Below are 15047 nucleotides of genomic sequence, written 5' to 3' on the forward strand. Positions count from 1 at the left end.
CAGGGATGTGGCTCACTTTACTGGTTAAGTGCTGTTGGGTTTAATCACTGGTACACCCCCCTCAAAAAAGAACCTCTGATCTAATCTAATTGGAAAGGCTTCCCATGTGGTTGGGATATTTGTTCTCTTGCCTATTTTAACAGTCAGTTCTATTCAAGGGGTTTGGGGTAAACATGATGATCTTTTAAACTATAAATACCCTGGGATGATACGAATCAAGAGGAGCACAGTCTGGTAGAACATGTGTTAATTCTAAGATCAACTTTGTTTCTTCAGCTATAAAATAGGGACTAAAAATACCTTCCCCATGGGAACACTGTGAGAAGTAATGGCATATAATAAGCACTAAGCTGTAGCTACTAGTGTTATTGTTGATGTTGGGCATTCCTCTGTCAATATGATTTTGTTCATTCAGTTGACTTTCTTCCTGATTCCAAGCAAAGATAATACGGCAAACTGACAGTCAAAGTTTTATCATGCAGGAATCAAAAAAAAAAAAAAAGGAAAGGAAAGAAAAAATTAAGAGAGGAAAGAAAAAGCTTTGGTGAGAGGAAGAGCTTGAAAAGGAATTCCAGTCAGCCCTCCATATCCACAGGTATCAACAGATTTAATCAACTGCAGACCAAAACATTTTTTAATTCATCTTCACTAAACTTTTTCTTCTAATTATTCCCAAACAACTTTTACATTATAACAACAATTTACATAGTGCAATAATGTATCCAATTGTGTAAGTAATCTAGAGGTGATTGAAGTCATATGGGAGGATACAAATAGGTTATTTGCAAATACTACAGTGTTATATAAGAGATTTGAGTATCCATAGATTTTTTGGTATCTGTGGTAGTCCTGGAACCAAGTCTTCACAGATACTAAGGGATGACTATATGTGGAAAGCTATATAGTGAGATAGGAACACTTGGGGATTGAAGTAAAGAGAGAGACTTGTAACCATATGTACTTGTAACCATAAACAGTTATTAAATTTCTCTGATCTTGGTTTGTCTCTATGAAATGTAAATAACAATGCCTGTCCAGATATTGTTTCACTAATTCTATAGATATCTGTTACATGTTCACTATGATATTTATAATATAATGCCATCTGGCATCTTTGAGGATTTGGAAGGTTGTGTGCACCTAGACAAAGAGTATTAGGACAGAGGGAAGAGGAGAGAAGAGTAAGTAGTAACAGGAACACACCCTTTTCATCTGCATTTCTCCTTCACAATACCATTCTGCTCCCCTAGAAAGCCTGTAAACAGAGGCAGGCTGGATTTGAGGTGACAAGTCAGTACAACGGACAAGATCTCAGGTCCTAGAAGCAGACTGCTTGGTTTCAAAATCCAGCTCCTCCACTTACAAGAATATGTGAGCCTGGGCATCTTATCCAAACTTTATTTTTCAGTTGCCTCATTGATAAGAAAAGGCAAAGCTGTACTGAATCCACGGAGCTATTGTGAAAATCAAATAAATTCATACATGTAAGGTGTCTGGCACAAAGTCAGTGCTCACACATAGTAGTTACTATTCTCTTATCATATGGTGTATCAGGGACAGAGTGAAATCATCTTCCATCTGACCCTAATGCTTCCTTATGCTACTACTCTGCATTAAACAACAAACACATCACACAGGTCAAGCCTGGGAACTTGGCCTCAGTTCACAGTTCTGGCACTTAACTTACTCATCTTGTGACTTTGGAAAACTTTGCAGTCTCTCTGGCCCTCCATTCCCCACAAGTAAAAAAAGTGGAGATAATAATACTACTTGCATAATGAAGTTGTTACAAAGATTAACAGAGCTATTACATGCCAAACATTTGGTACCTTTCACAGCACCTAAGGGATTGATAACTGATAGAAATAGTTTGCATTTATTCACTATAGCCCTGATCTTTATCCATAGAAGATAACTTGAATATGAACTATCAGCCTAATCAGTTACAGTTTGCACACCTCATCTGAGGACTACCCCTTTATTAGTCCTTCATAAAACACCTAGAATTTTAAAGCCTTTAAGTACTGCAAACTATAAATCATATGCATAGTAAGTGTTCAATATTGGTCTTGAATAAATCCTTGAATATAAACAATCTCAAAATGTACATTTATACTACAAGTGTGAACATATTCCTCTTTAATTTTTTTTTAGTTGTAGATGGACACAATACTTTTACTTTATTTATTTATGTTTTTTGTGGTGGTGAGGATAGAATCCAGTGCCTCCCACATGCTAAGCAAGTGCTCTACCACTGAGGTACCACCCAACCCCACAAATGTGAAAATTTTCTAAATTAGGAAATAAACATATCTTAATATTCTGCTAGCAAAGTATTACTGCATATTATTAATTCTTAAGTCCTTGAAAGTTTGAATTTAACAATACTATTCAAAACTGTAAAAGAAAAGGGAGATGTGCCAATCTATTCTAATCTGGCTCAAGAAATAGTGGCAATCTTTAAATAATAGAAGTAAAGGAGAACATGCTACTATTATTAAGAAACAAATATTACTTTATGAAAAGGAGGATGATAAGAAGTTAATAACAAATAATAAAAGTAAAAGACTTTTATTATTCAAAATTTGCTGTTAGTTTATTTGATTGCAGTAGAATCAAGGCCAGTGTCAACATTGCCAATCTAATTTGTTGTTTTGATTTATTTTCACTCTAAACTGACATATTTAGCTCATGAAGAGATACATCTTACAAATTTTGCTGTTTCTTTTCATATAAACTATGGTAAATAATTTCTAAATATAACTTCTATCAATTCTTTCCAGTCTATATGTGTCTATTCTCTGACCAGGAGATAGTATTTATCTCTCCTCCTCTTAAAACTGGCTACCCCTATTATGGCTTGTCACAAGAATAAGGTAGAAGGTATGTTCCTTACCATCTGACTCCAAACCCTAAGAACAAGATATTTTGCTTTCTTCATCTTGGAAGACTTGCTTTTGGAATACCCTTCCTTGGAACCCAGGCACCAAGATGTAAGAAGCCTAAGCCACGTGTGGAGGACACAGGGAGGAGACCACAGGTGCTCTACCAAACAGCCCTACCCAGGGTCCTGAACCAAAAACCAGCATCTGTGACTGCAGCTCCAAGTAGAATTACATTGGACAGAAAAAGCTCCCAGTGAGCCCAGTCAACTCACAGAACTGTGTGAGAACAAAATTGTTGTTGTGTAAGCCATTACATATGAGGATGTTTTTTCATGTGTCATTGAATAACCAAAAAAGGAACTAGTCACCTAGTACCAGAAGTGTCAGCTGTCTCATCACTACATATTTTCCATTCTTTAAGTACAGCTCAGTCCTATATCTTGGGAATCCATCTATGTTTCTATATATGCTTTTCGTATATGCTCCTGGGTCCACCCTCTGGGCTTTGATTGCACTTTGAGTCATCCTTTCTTTTTGTTAAGGCAGGGCCTCACTAAGTTGCTGAGAATCTTGCCAAGTTGTTAGTGCTGACCATGAAATCCTCCTGTCTGGGTCTCCTGAGTTGCACACCATTACAGCCACTAAGTTCATCCTTCCTTTTTCATAAGAAATAGATCCCTTTTTAACTCCTTCCTGTCCATAGGAAGTTGAGGGACCAGAAGTCTCTGGTAAATAATTTCTAAATAAACTATGATAAATAATTTCTAAATATAGTTTCTAAATATCAATTCAAAATGAGACCAGAAGTCTCATTTTCAAGTATATCTGTCTCTTTTAATCCAATTGACATAATTCCTTTAGAAATTTTATGATACTTATGTATGGGATTATGATCCATTCTATTAGACAAAACCTACAAGCACAAAATTCTTCAAAAGAGGCTCCTTTTTACTTTAGATTTTCAATCAGGTGAGCAACATAACCAAAAGACTCTTAGAAACCTTATTGTTTGCCTGAAAAATCTATAAAGTATACTTGTCAGATTCTTATAAGCCCTCTTGTGTAGATGAGAGGATCTATAAGGCCTCATCTTTGATCTTCCTGAAATCTTAACAGAGTATCTTTCAGCTGTACCATCAACCTGATTTTTCTGATTCCACATTTTACAAACCGAAATCTGGTTCTGATTATTGACCTCAGTAAGGCCATTTCCTAGATTTAGGGAACATTTTGATAAGAGAGACAGAATGCAAAAGAGCTTTATTCTTAAATGCATGAAGTTTGGGCTTTTTATACTTTCTCTAAATCCTGCTTGAAAACAGGAGTTCCTTCTTCCACCCATTTTGCTCCTCTCATGTCATCACAGGTAGCTGAAAGAAGCTACCTGACACCTTGAAAGTCCTCCTGGGGGGCTCCTGAGCCACATCCACTAGTTGATTGTACACATTTTTAACTTTCCACGTTCTCAGCAGACTTTCTACCACTACACACAAAGGCTATCTCTGCTTATGCCTCCAGTAACAATTTATGCACTGTTCTTCCAGTGTTCCCATCAATTTCTTCAAGATTCTTCAGCTACTGATGAAGTCACAATTTCTATGTTGGTTTCATAATGCTACATAATAAATTACCAAAAACAATAGTGTAAATAGCTGTAAAGACAATTGACTGTTTCTCAGGATACCATACATAGAATTGGTAGTCCTGATGCTTCACATGCTGCCCACTGGGAAGTAGGAATGAGTAGCCAAAACTTCATGCAAATAATAGAAATGTGTATCTTGTCTGAACTTAATTGACTTTTTAATGATTTTCTACAAGTTTGCCTAAGGACTATTTTTTTCCCTAAGTAATTGACTATTGTGCTCAAGTCAAACAATTATGACTCAATTAAAATGCAAGTACATATATAGAAAAGGAAGTTTGAGATGTTTATCACTGAAATATGTAAGTAGGATTAAGGAAAGTAGGAAATCTAAGTCACCATTAATTAAACAGTACAACTATAAAGAGAAAATCTTTATAGACAGCAATTAATAATTCAGGTTCTAGAGTCAGAAGAACTTAATCATTCATTCAACGAATAATTATTGAGCTCCCACTATGTCTCAGGACCTGTTCTAGGTGTTGGGCAATATGAATGAACAAAAAAAAAAAATTAAGGTTCCCTACTTTCATAATTAATAATATGGTCTTAGAGATACAAATAAAATGATTAAGAGAAAAATTTCAAAAAGTAACAATCAAATAGAGTGTTATAAGAGATAATATGCAAGAGTAGTGGGGTTCCTTTAGACGTGGTGACCGGGAAAGGCTTCTTAGAAGAGGCGACATGGGAGGTGAGATATGACAAGAACGAGCTACCCAGGAGAAGATCTGGGGCAGAGAAAGAGTGAAGAGCCTAATGCACAAACAAGCTTGGCTCATGCAGGCACTGGAAAAAAAGGATGGCTGGGCTAGACTGCAGGATGGAGTGTTGTAGCAGAGATGAGGTGGGGCAGTCAGGTAGAGCTCTGAGGCCATCAGAAGGCACTTATTTTCTATTCTAAGCCATTAGACCAATTTAAGCATAAGAGTAGCATGATCTGTTTCAAATTTTAAAAGATCTTCTAGCTAACATACTGTTTTTTAACTGTGTGTCCTTAGAAAAGCTACATTATTTTTCTTGGCTTCAGTTTTCTCATTTATAAAATGGAGACAATAACATTATCTATTACATGGAATTGACAGGATTAACTGAGGCTATGCATACAAAGCACTTTACACACTGCCTGGCACACAAAAATTGTCTAACAAATGTTTTAACCTAAATCACTATTACCACATTAAGATAATACTGAACAGAACTAAGCATAATTCACTGTCTGTATTTATGCCACATAATGACGAATTCTTTAAAAATCCATCCTGATTCCATATTCTCTAATATCGAAAAGCTGGATATCTCCATATTTAATCAAGACTTGGCACTTTTCTCTTACATGAGCCTATAATGCAACCCCAGACTATTTATGTATATGGTCATGTCCCTACTCACCACACTAGATCATTCATCTTTATGTTATCCCCAGATCCTGTATATAAGGTAGGTAGGCAAATAGGTAGGTAGGTGGAAGGTTGAACTAACAAACACATGGAAGATAAAAACCAGGGGGTAAGAGAAAAGGTGGGACTAATTCAAATTGAAATATTTAAAAGAATTTTTTAAAATAATGATCATATAAATATGTAATGAAATATCTTGCCATGTTTATTATTTATTTGTACACTTATTTATTGAACACCATCCTGAAGCCATAACAGAAGACATGGCCCTACATAAGCACTTACTGTCCTCCAAACTTGCCTCACCTCTCCTGAAAACCTTTAGCAACATTCTGAGAAACATGAAAGAGGTACTTCTCATATTTACTGAGGTACTTAAGAATTATGGGTAACTGAACCAAAATTATGAAACCACTATACTTTTCTTAATCTTTGCTTTCTGAATTATGTACTTAGACCTATTTGTGAGCATGCTTCAAGACAGCAGAAAAGTTTGCATGTAGGATTCCGATTTCTAGGTTTACAAACAAAGGTCCCCAAGAGTTGTGGAAACATTTCCTCAACCATAAAATATGTAAATTGTTTCTTCATACTTAAAATTGTTCAATGGAAGAAAAGTGACCCCATTCCCAAATATAGAGGACCATAGAAATTTGAAAAATTGCTGATTCAACTGATAAAATTAGTAAAAGAACAATTTATACAAAAACAAAATCCTTTATTGGAAATTGTTCTATGATATACAATATGCATCACCTTATTTTGATCTTCACAACAACGCTCTAAGAAAATATGACAGATTTTATGTCTCTATTTTATAGACAGAAAAACAGACACACTAAGTAGATGATTTGTCTCAAGTCTCCAAATCATTAAGAGGCAAAGCTAGAGTGATTACCCAGGTTTCTCAGTATATCTTCTGTCATCCCAAACTATTTCAATACACCACAAATAGTGAAATTCATGAAAACAAAAAGCATTTTTACTTGGAAAAAAAAGAGTCAGCTATGTATAAAATAAATTGCAAGTCATAATATTAGAATTACTCATGGAATAGTATCAATCTCTTTAAGTAGGACAATATTCCCTTTTTTCATGAATAGTATAATTTATTTAAAAATCAGGAGAGGAATTTCTGGTTATTCTGCAACATTACAGATGATTTCAAAATATTATTCAATATTTACCCTCTTACAGTTTGTCTTGTCTCTCTCTCAAGAGAGAAGTGATATATGATGGTTATACTCTTTCTTATTCCTCATTTCCTTATCCCTACACACTCAAATTTCTACTCATCAAAAATATACATATAGCTGAAATGAAACATATAACAATATTTCCTTTATATAAGCATAATTCTTCTGTGATCATTAAAACACTGCATACTCCCTAGCTCTAGATAATAATAATAAATTTTTTATCTCTTGAATACTTGTGTTCTAGACTCTGTCCTACATTCTCCACACTATCAATTCAATTCTTGCAAAAAACTTTATGAAGTAGGCATTATCATCATCATCATTGTCATTATCATTATATAGGCGGAAAAATGGAAGCAGAAAGAGGTTAAGCAACTTATTCTTGACTTTGACTAGAAAACTGGAGAACAAATTTAAACTGCAACATTAAAGTACAACAATAACATAGCCTCTTGAAAGAGAAACCTCTTCTCGCACCCATTTCAACCTTTCCTCTACTGGATTCAACCACCCATAAAGAAAGAATCTCCAACTAAAAGATTTCAACCCCTTCCATGCTTGTCTAAGGAATACCAATCTGGGCAACCAGTGACTACACTTCATCTCCAAAGTGCTGGAGGACCCTTATGCAAAGTGCCTAGAGAAGCTGGCACAATGTATGTAGCTGTCAATTACTGAGTCTTCTATGTGTCTGGCATTATGCTAAGTGCTTTTCTATATATATGCATGACATAAATGTTAAAACTGTTCTTTTTTTCCCTTGATATGCTAGACCCAAACCTGTTTCTTTGGAAATTAAGTTGGGCAATGGAGAAAATTTCTTTTTACAAAGTCAAGAACTGTTATATCACTGGGCATAGAAAACTGCTGTACAGAGGTTGTAAGGAATGACTATTACCCTAATTCCTGATGAGAACCACATACACACAAGAAAGTAAGAAAGCAAAATATTGATTGGAAGACTGAAGTGGTCTCACCACCTAGATTTCCTCTCAAGAAAAAGGAAAGTTAATGAACAAAGTTAGAAGCTTATATATAAATGTTTCCAAATCAATTCAGTGAATTATAAAGAAATTCTCTCCTTGAGCCCTTTCAAATGTTATACTTTCTTGACCTTTTCATAGAAATAGATGGTCAAGAAGCAAATGACAATCAATTGTTTACATTAAATTTTACAAGGTAAAAAAAAAACTGTTCACATATACCATTTCAGAAATCCATATATCATGCAAAAGAAAGTGTATTAGTTTCCATTGTTAAAACTACCAGATTGGAGAAATCTGATCTCAAAATAATGCTGATTCATTTGTTCATTAAATAAGAATTCATTGGGCAAAATCTTATATACTTTGAGTTAGACAAAGTAAAAATAAAAATGAATAAAACCTCCTTCTAGCTATGGTGCTTACAGTCTACTAAGCAAAACTGATCTCCTTGAAAGCAGCCTTTCTTTAAATATGTCAATGACTTCTTCCAGCCTGCCATGATAAGATCAAGTGACAGAAATGCATGACATTAGCCTGAGAAAAGCCACATCTCTTAAAAGCACTAAGGAGATTTTGTGTGTGTGATATGTGTTCCTTCATAAACTTGAATATATTCAGTATCAGTGGACCTCAAAGGAGAGAAAATCTGGGATTTCTACTGAATCTACTAAATTATCCAAATAGATTCCATATCTTTCTCCTTTCCAATCATCTTTCAAATCCTTGTTGATTAATACATTACATCCAAACAAAAAAAAAATGTAGAGCTACTCACAGTAATAGAGAGGGGGAAAGGTAGAAAATTATGAATCTACAACTAAGGCAAGGTTCTGGGCTTCCTTGTACATTCCACAGCCAACATAAAAGATATAGATTTTCAGATTATCTGCTCTTTTCCATTGCTCATACCTCCTTTCCCTTCTATTAGCATAGAGAACTGAATTGTCTGCACATTTGCTTGATTCCACTGAGAGGCCTGAATTACTACTTGGAAATATCAATCATGCCTTTAAGATTCATCTCTACTAAAAAGCCTGCTGTGAAATGATAATGCACTAACCTGTCTCCAGTTAATGGCAAAATGATGGTTGCTTGAGAAGAAAACACAATGAAAGATAATCTCATTTCAGGGCTGCAAAATAAGAAAAGAGGCATTTAAAACATTTTAAAAGAAATATTGATATAATACAGATGTATAGCTAAGTCCCATTTAAAATTGGTCTCACTGATGGTCCAGACTTCTTTTAAATGGAACTTCCTAAGTAGCTACAGTGAGTTTGCTTAACATTATTGCATAAGTCATTTTGTATTTAGTCAATGCTTATTGATGCCCCAATGCCCCTCCAGGGCTCATAGGGGTTTGCATTTAGAAAGAGATTAACTGGAAAGATAAATTTGGGGCTGATGTAAAATATTTCCTTAGTGTTAGACTTCATCTCCTTGAAGGAGACCAGACCCTTCAGAGTGATTATCCTTAACATAAGTAGGGCTAGAAAGCAGCCAGTTTGATCTAATGACCACAATTATGATAAGGGTCCACATACAATTCATCCCAAAGTGAGAATATTTAAAGAGTGTCTTGGAAATTGTAATAAAACGAAAAACTAACACATCACTTTTTCATGAAGTATTTTGACATCTCAAATATTATATTTCCAATCAGCAGTAATTGTTCCAATCAGCTACATCTTTCAGGTCATAGGCAGCTATCTTAAAGAATGGTTCTTGTTTCTAGTATTCAGTGTATTAGAAACTGTTAATAAGATCCGAAACTATTATTAAGATCTGAAACTGAAGATATGAAACTAAGGTCTACAAACTGAAGATCAGAATTGTCTCAAAGGCTCATACATACTTTAAACATCACTCTCTTCAGTAGTCATCTGGTATTCACTTCCTACAATAAGCAAATAAGCTTCCACCAGAGAACTGTATGTTATAGAATTCCAGTTTGCAAACCAGACTAAATGAATATGAGCCTCACTTTCTTCAACTGTTGCACTGAAATAATTCATTGCTTTTGATCAAAACTATGTGACGCTCTCTGCACACCATAGGATTAAATCAGAAAATTTATAAACAACTGTCTGTTTTGTTTTGACATGTAAGGACATAAGAGGGTCTTATTTCTTTTTCTTCCCTAGGCAATTTTACCTCAGACCTTGTCCAGAAATGAGAGTGCTATACTTGGCTTCTTAAGCAGGGGACTGATGATTGAACATGGACAGGCATACATTTTTATAGGGATAACTTTACTGCTGCCAATAACTGAAAGCAAGGATTGCCTAGGCCTCTACAGATTGTTTGAAGTTACTTGCAACATGACTTTCAAAATGTTTTGATCATCCAAGCCTGTTTTACAGAAAACATTTGGGCTAACAAGACTGAAAGAAGCAATATTTAATGATACAGTTCCTATTCATGTCCTTTCCATTATCTTGATAAACTTGCATTTGCTCATTGCATTTCTTTTCCTAAAAAAAAAAAGAGAGAGAGAGAGAGGGGGGAAAAAAGCCTACTATTTCAGGGTTATTTTTAAATAAGAGATGCCACTAATTCCTGGTTACCTCTAAATAAGAGAGTAAGCTGGATTTCATAGCAGTAATGCTTTTTATAGGAAAAGAAACCAGTCTTTCCTAGTGAAGCTCATTGCATATATAGAACAGTTAAATTTTAAACCAGCCACACACCCACACATTGTGTAAACACAAGTCATTTCTTTAAACACACACACAAGTGCTTTTTCTGGTAGTGGGTTATTAACACATGTTCACTTGAAGTTTTCCAACACTTTTTTTTTCCTCTTAAATGAGGACCTCTACAATAGTAAGAATTGTGTGAAATGGAAAATATATTATGGATACTATTAGCATAAAATTAATTTTTTAATGTGATAAATTATGAGAAAGCATAACTGAAATTCAAAACAGATGAAAATTCAAAAAGGAAAAGACATTTGGAATAGTATTTGAAGATGCTTCCCCAGAGTCTGAGCCAAGTTTTGGGGATCCAGATAAAATAAGCCCTCAAGGACTGAACAGCTGTCCTAATAACATGTGTGCAATAACCTCCTTGAGGCACTTAAAAAATCAACATTTCAGAAAAAGGTTTTTTCCTGCAAAAGGTTTTGTAAAGGAGAAATTCTACATTTTGATCTACTTCCTCTCCATTTCCAAGAAAAGTAAAGTGGGAAAAATACCTCACAAATCTCTCAGTAAGTTGCTGGACAAAATTATAAATTTCAATCCAGTTATTTGCCACACTCCCAGACCTGAAAAAAAGAAATTAAACTGATCAGAAAAACAAAACTAAAATACAAACATTTATTTAGTACTACCAAGACCAATCCTGGCTGCCCTCCTTTTCAAGCAAAGTGAGGATACCCTCCCCCAGTAACTTTGGTGCTACCAGAGCCAAGGACATCAGCCAATCTGGGGGACTCTCCCCCTGCTAATTGTTTGGAGCAGGACTCAGCTTTTCACAATAAACACAAAAGGCTTTTTCGCACAAAATGCAAACCATATTGGGCATGTTAAGGCTTTTCCTTGCTCCAATGAAAGCAATGTGATCAGGATAAAACTAAGGAAACTTCAGACAGCTTGTGTGTGCCGGGTGGGTTAGGATCAAGGGACAGAGAGTCCCTGGGACAAGAATGCCACCCCAGGTGGTCGCACTCACATTTCCCAAGAGGCCCCCAAACTAGCAAGCAGTGAATATACTCCACCTTCCCAGAGGGCCCAGTAGCCTTGGGTTCCCATCACCACCACTCCATCCCTCTCCAGCCTACATAGATCCAAAAGCGCTTGCAGTGGAAAGGAGATAGCAACAGGGCACCCATCCGCGGGTTTCCAACACCCCTCCCCAGGGCGCACATGCTCATCTCCACCTCCCTAGCTGCCTCTGATCCAGTGCCGCCCTCACCAGGAGACCCTGGCCTCCCTCCGCACTCACTTGTCCAAGACGAAGTAGAGATCAAAGGCTCTTCTGCAAGACGGCTGCTCCTGCGCGTGCAGCAGCCCCCCAGGACCGCTGAGCACCACAATCCACAGCCCTGGGAACAGCCAGCTCCCGGAGCTGCGGGCCGCAGACCGTCGGGTCACCATCCTGTGGCCGGGGGGCCTTAGACTCCCTCCTTCCCTTAGCCCCCTTTGCTCGGCAGGGTAGATAAGCAACGGAGGCTGGAGTCACCAAGGACTGGCTCTGGGATGGGAGCGCTGCGAGCAGCTGGGGCGCCGGCGCCCGGGTCAGCTGGACCCACCAACTGATAGAGGGAGGGAGAGAGGGAGAGAGGGAGGTCCTGAGAGGACAAAGGGAGTCTCCGCTGCAACCACAGCTGCCGCCGGAACTCTGGACGAATCCCAGTGGAAGCGCGATCCAGTCCTCCCCCTCTCGATTCCGGAGAGTTCCTGCAGACAATAAAGGCCCACAGCGACAGCTCGCAAGACAAGTTCCTCCCGGGCCCCTGACAGCCTCTAGCGCCGGTCTCGGACCCGAACAGAGAGTCCCATCCGCCCGGAAGGCTGAAGTCTGGCCGCTACAGTGAGCTGCGGGACAGGCGCCCCACGATCGCAGCGACCGCCAAACAAACTTGGAGTGGAGACCCTCCTCTTTGGGTTTCCTTCCTCCCGCGGCCCAACTCCCCTCCGCGCTGCAAAACTTTCTTCCCTGTGCTCGGCTCGGATCCCTCACAGCTGGGCCAGGCCGTCCCCTTAAGCTGAGGAGGCGGAGCGTGCCCTGGGGCCAGCGGCTTGACAGAAGCCCCGCCAAGACCCAGAGCCCGCTGGGGCCAGCTCCGGGCTAATGTGTCAGTGTGCGCCGGAGGCGGGCGGGGCCGGGTCTGAAGCCCGCAGAGCTACGCGCTCACACTTGTGGGTTCGTGCCGAGCTGGAGATGACTAACGCTTGCCAGATTTTGAAAGGGGGAGAGGAGTTGAGAAAAACAAATGTCCTCTAGAAATTAAACATGCCCACAGATCCTGCAGGCCTGGCCTATTTCCCCCAGCTGTGCTGGAACAGCCCTCTGAGAGGTCGGAAGACCTAAGGCCAGCAATTCCCTGGGAGGTGGTAACCTGCTCAGACCACACTCAGCCCCTCCCCACCCCCACACACGCACTTCTACCTTCCATGCCTGTGTTTGAGAAAGCAAACTTCCTCTTCCTTTTTTTTTTTTTTTTTTTTTTTTTTTCAATTTTATAGCAGCATCTCACCTAGCCAAGAAAGGGTGGGAAGGGGAGAGGAGAAGGAGGGAGCGACTTCTTTAGGAATAAAAAGTTATACCTCAAAATACTTTGACCTGTCATTCACCCCAAGCTCCAGATTTGAGAATTTCATCTTGGAAATGATAATTGATTAAGGAGATGGACATGTGTAACCTGATTTTAAGCATTACACAATGCATACGTATATGGAAACAACGACATTATTATGAACCATTTTTATGTTTTATAGATCACTTAAAAATAAATTTAACTAATTATAAATTAATTTGATCTTAGTGCAAGCTAGTTTACCCTACACAAACTCCTGCAGAAATTTGAAGTCTGTGTGCAATTTCTCTTTTTATTCATTCTGCACCTCCCTTGGTTAAGACTAATTTCAGAACTTGCAGCTCCATAGGCATGATTGACAGTAATATGAGGTGCTACCTCATAGTTTTTATTTTAAAAGTCAATGCTTTATGATAAAAAGTTCACATCCTACTTACACACTGCCTTTTAGTAATTCTTCTGTTTGTTGCTATGTGTTTTTAACTTTACATTATCTTGATATGCAATCAGGTCTTTCATCTCTGTGAGGATAGAAACCAGTCATTTAACAAATATATTTTAGTACCTGCTATGTGCCGGACGCTGTTCTAGAAGTGACAGTGCACAGGGCAAGAGGACAAGATCACTCATTCATGAAGCGACAGCGTGGTCTCCATTTTCAATTGCAGTAGTAATCTAAACAGAATCCAAGATATTATATACCTTTAGCAAGTAATGCCATATCAATATATGACTGAATAAAATCTGTGAAAAAGATGTCTGCCAAAAATTGTGACAGCAGGTTTCAAGTAAAACAGTGAAGAAATACAAGATGTGAGACTAACCATGTACTCTATCCTCATGATGAAGTATTTTAAACACATATTTATTGGCTTCCTTTTTCCTTGATTCATTGACACCTTGTCTTCTGGACTCCACAAATTGGTCTAAGAATCTATCTTCTAGGCCTAAACTAAAGCAAAATACCTTTTTTTCTTCAAACTCTCAGAGTTTCTTAGAATTTTCTGTTCTTGGTCCACCAAGTTCTTTCCTGATGACACATCCAGCTGAGGTGGTGGCTGACATATAAAGTATATTACCTTTTTTTATTTTTATTTTTGGCCTGAGTAATGAATTCAGCCCAGTTCTAGAGCTTTTTGCATTTCACTCACTTGTTCATGTAAGATCTGTAGCAAAGGAGGACATGTCCTCACCTAGCACAGACAAAGGATTAACCAAATTACTTCCATCTAATAAATGTTTGTGGGAAGGCCCTTATTTACTAGGGCAACTAGATGTCCAGATTTGTTGCAGGCTGTGGGGTGTCTAAGGACAGGGGACTTTTAGTACTAAAACTGGGACAATTTCCGGGATAGTCCCTGGCAAATAAGACTGCTGTTCAGGCTTTTTGCAAGCAATAGTGAGTAAAGATAAAAGCCAGATCAGCCTCAGGGGTTTCTCCAAGCCTTGAAGGAGTGACAGCTGCAGCACTTCCCCTTCTCTTCCATGTGTGAGCAGAGGAAAGGACATGGGGCCCTGTGTTAGCCAGAGACTAGCCAAACAAGGTTTCAAAATGACTTTTGTACCATGATAGGCATCTTGGGACCCTGTTTAACCTTAAATTTTAAGTAAAAAATGGGAAAAGAAACACAAATTTTTAAGGATGGGGGAGAGAGAAAGAGAATGA

The 15047-nt window shown here is 38.0% G+C and overlaps 1 protein-coding gene across 1 annotated transcript in view; it reads right to left on the reverse strand.

Moving 5' to 3' along the window:
* The window catches only part of ANTXR2 (ANTXR cell adhesion molecule 2), a 132266-nt gene extending 119325 nt beyond the window's left edge, over window positions 1-12941 (reverse strand). Inside the window, exons 1-3 of the mRNA XM_081304724.1 lie at window positions 12067-12941; window positions 11315-11386; window positions 9176-9247 (exon numbers count right to left, since the gene is read on the reverse strand). Coding sequence (XP_081160850.1) covers window positions 9176-9247; window positions 11315-11386; window positions 12067-12218 — 296 coding nt within the window. The 5' untranslated portion in view covers window positions 12219-12941. The remainder of the gene's footprint in view (window positions 1-9175; window positions 9248-11314; window positions 11387-12066) is intronic.
* Between the last annotated feature and the right edge of the window lie 2106 nt (window positions 12942-15047).

The sequence above is a fragment of the Spermophilus citellus genome (genome assembly GCF_964194105.1).
Source record: "Spermophilus citellus genome assembly, chromosome: 8".
Lineage (NCBI taxonomy): Eukaryota > Metazoa > Chordata > Mammalia > Rodentia > Sciuridae > Spermophilus > Spermophilus citellus.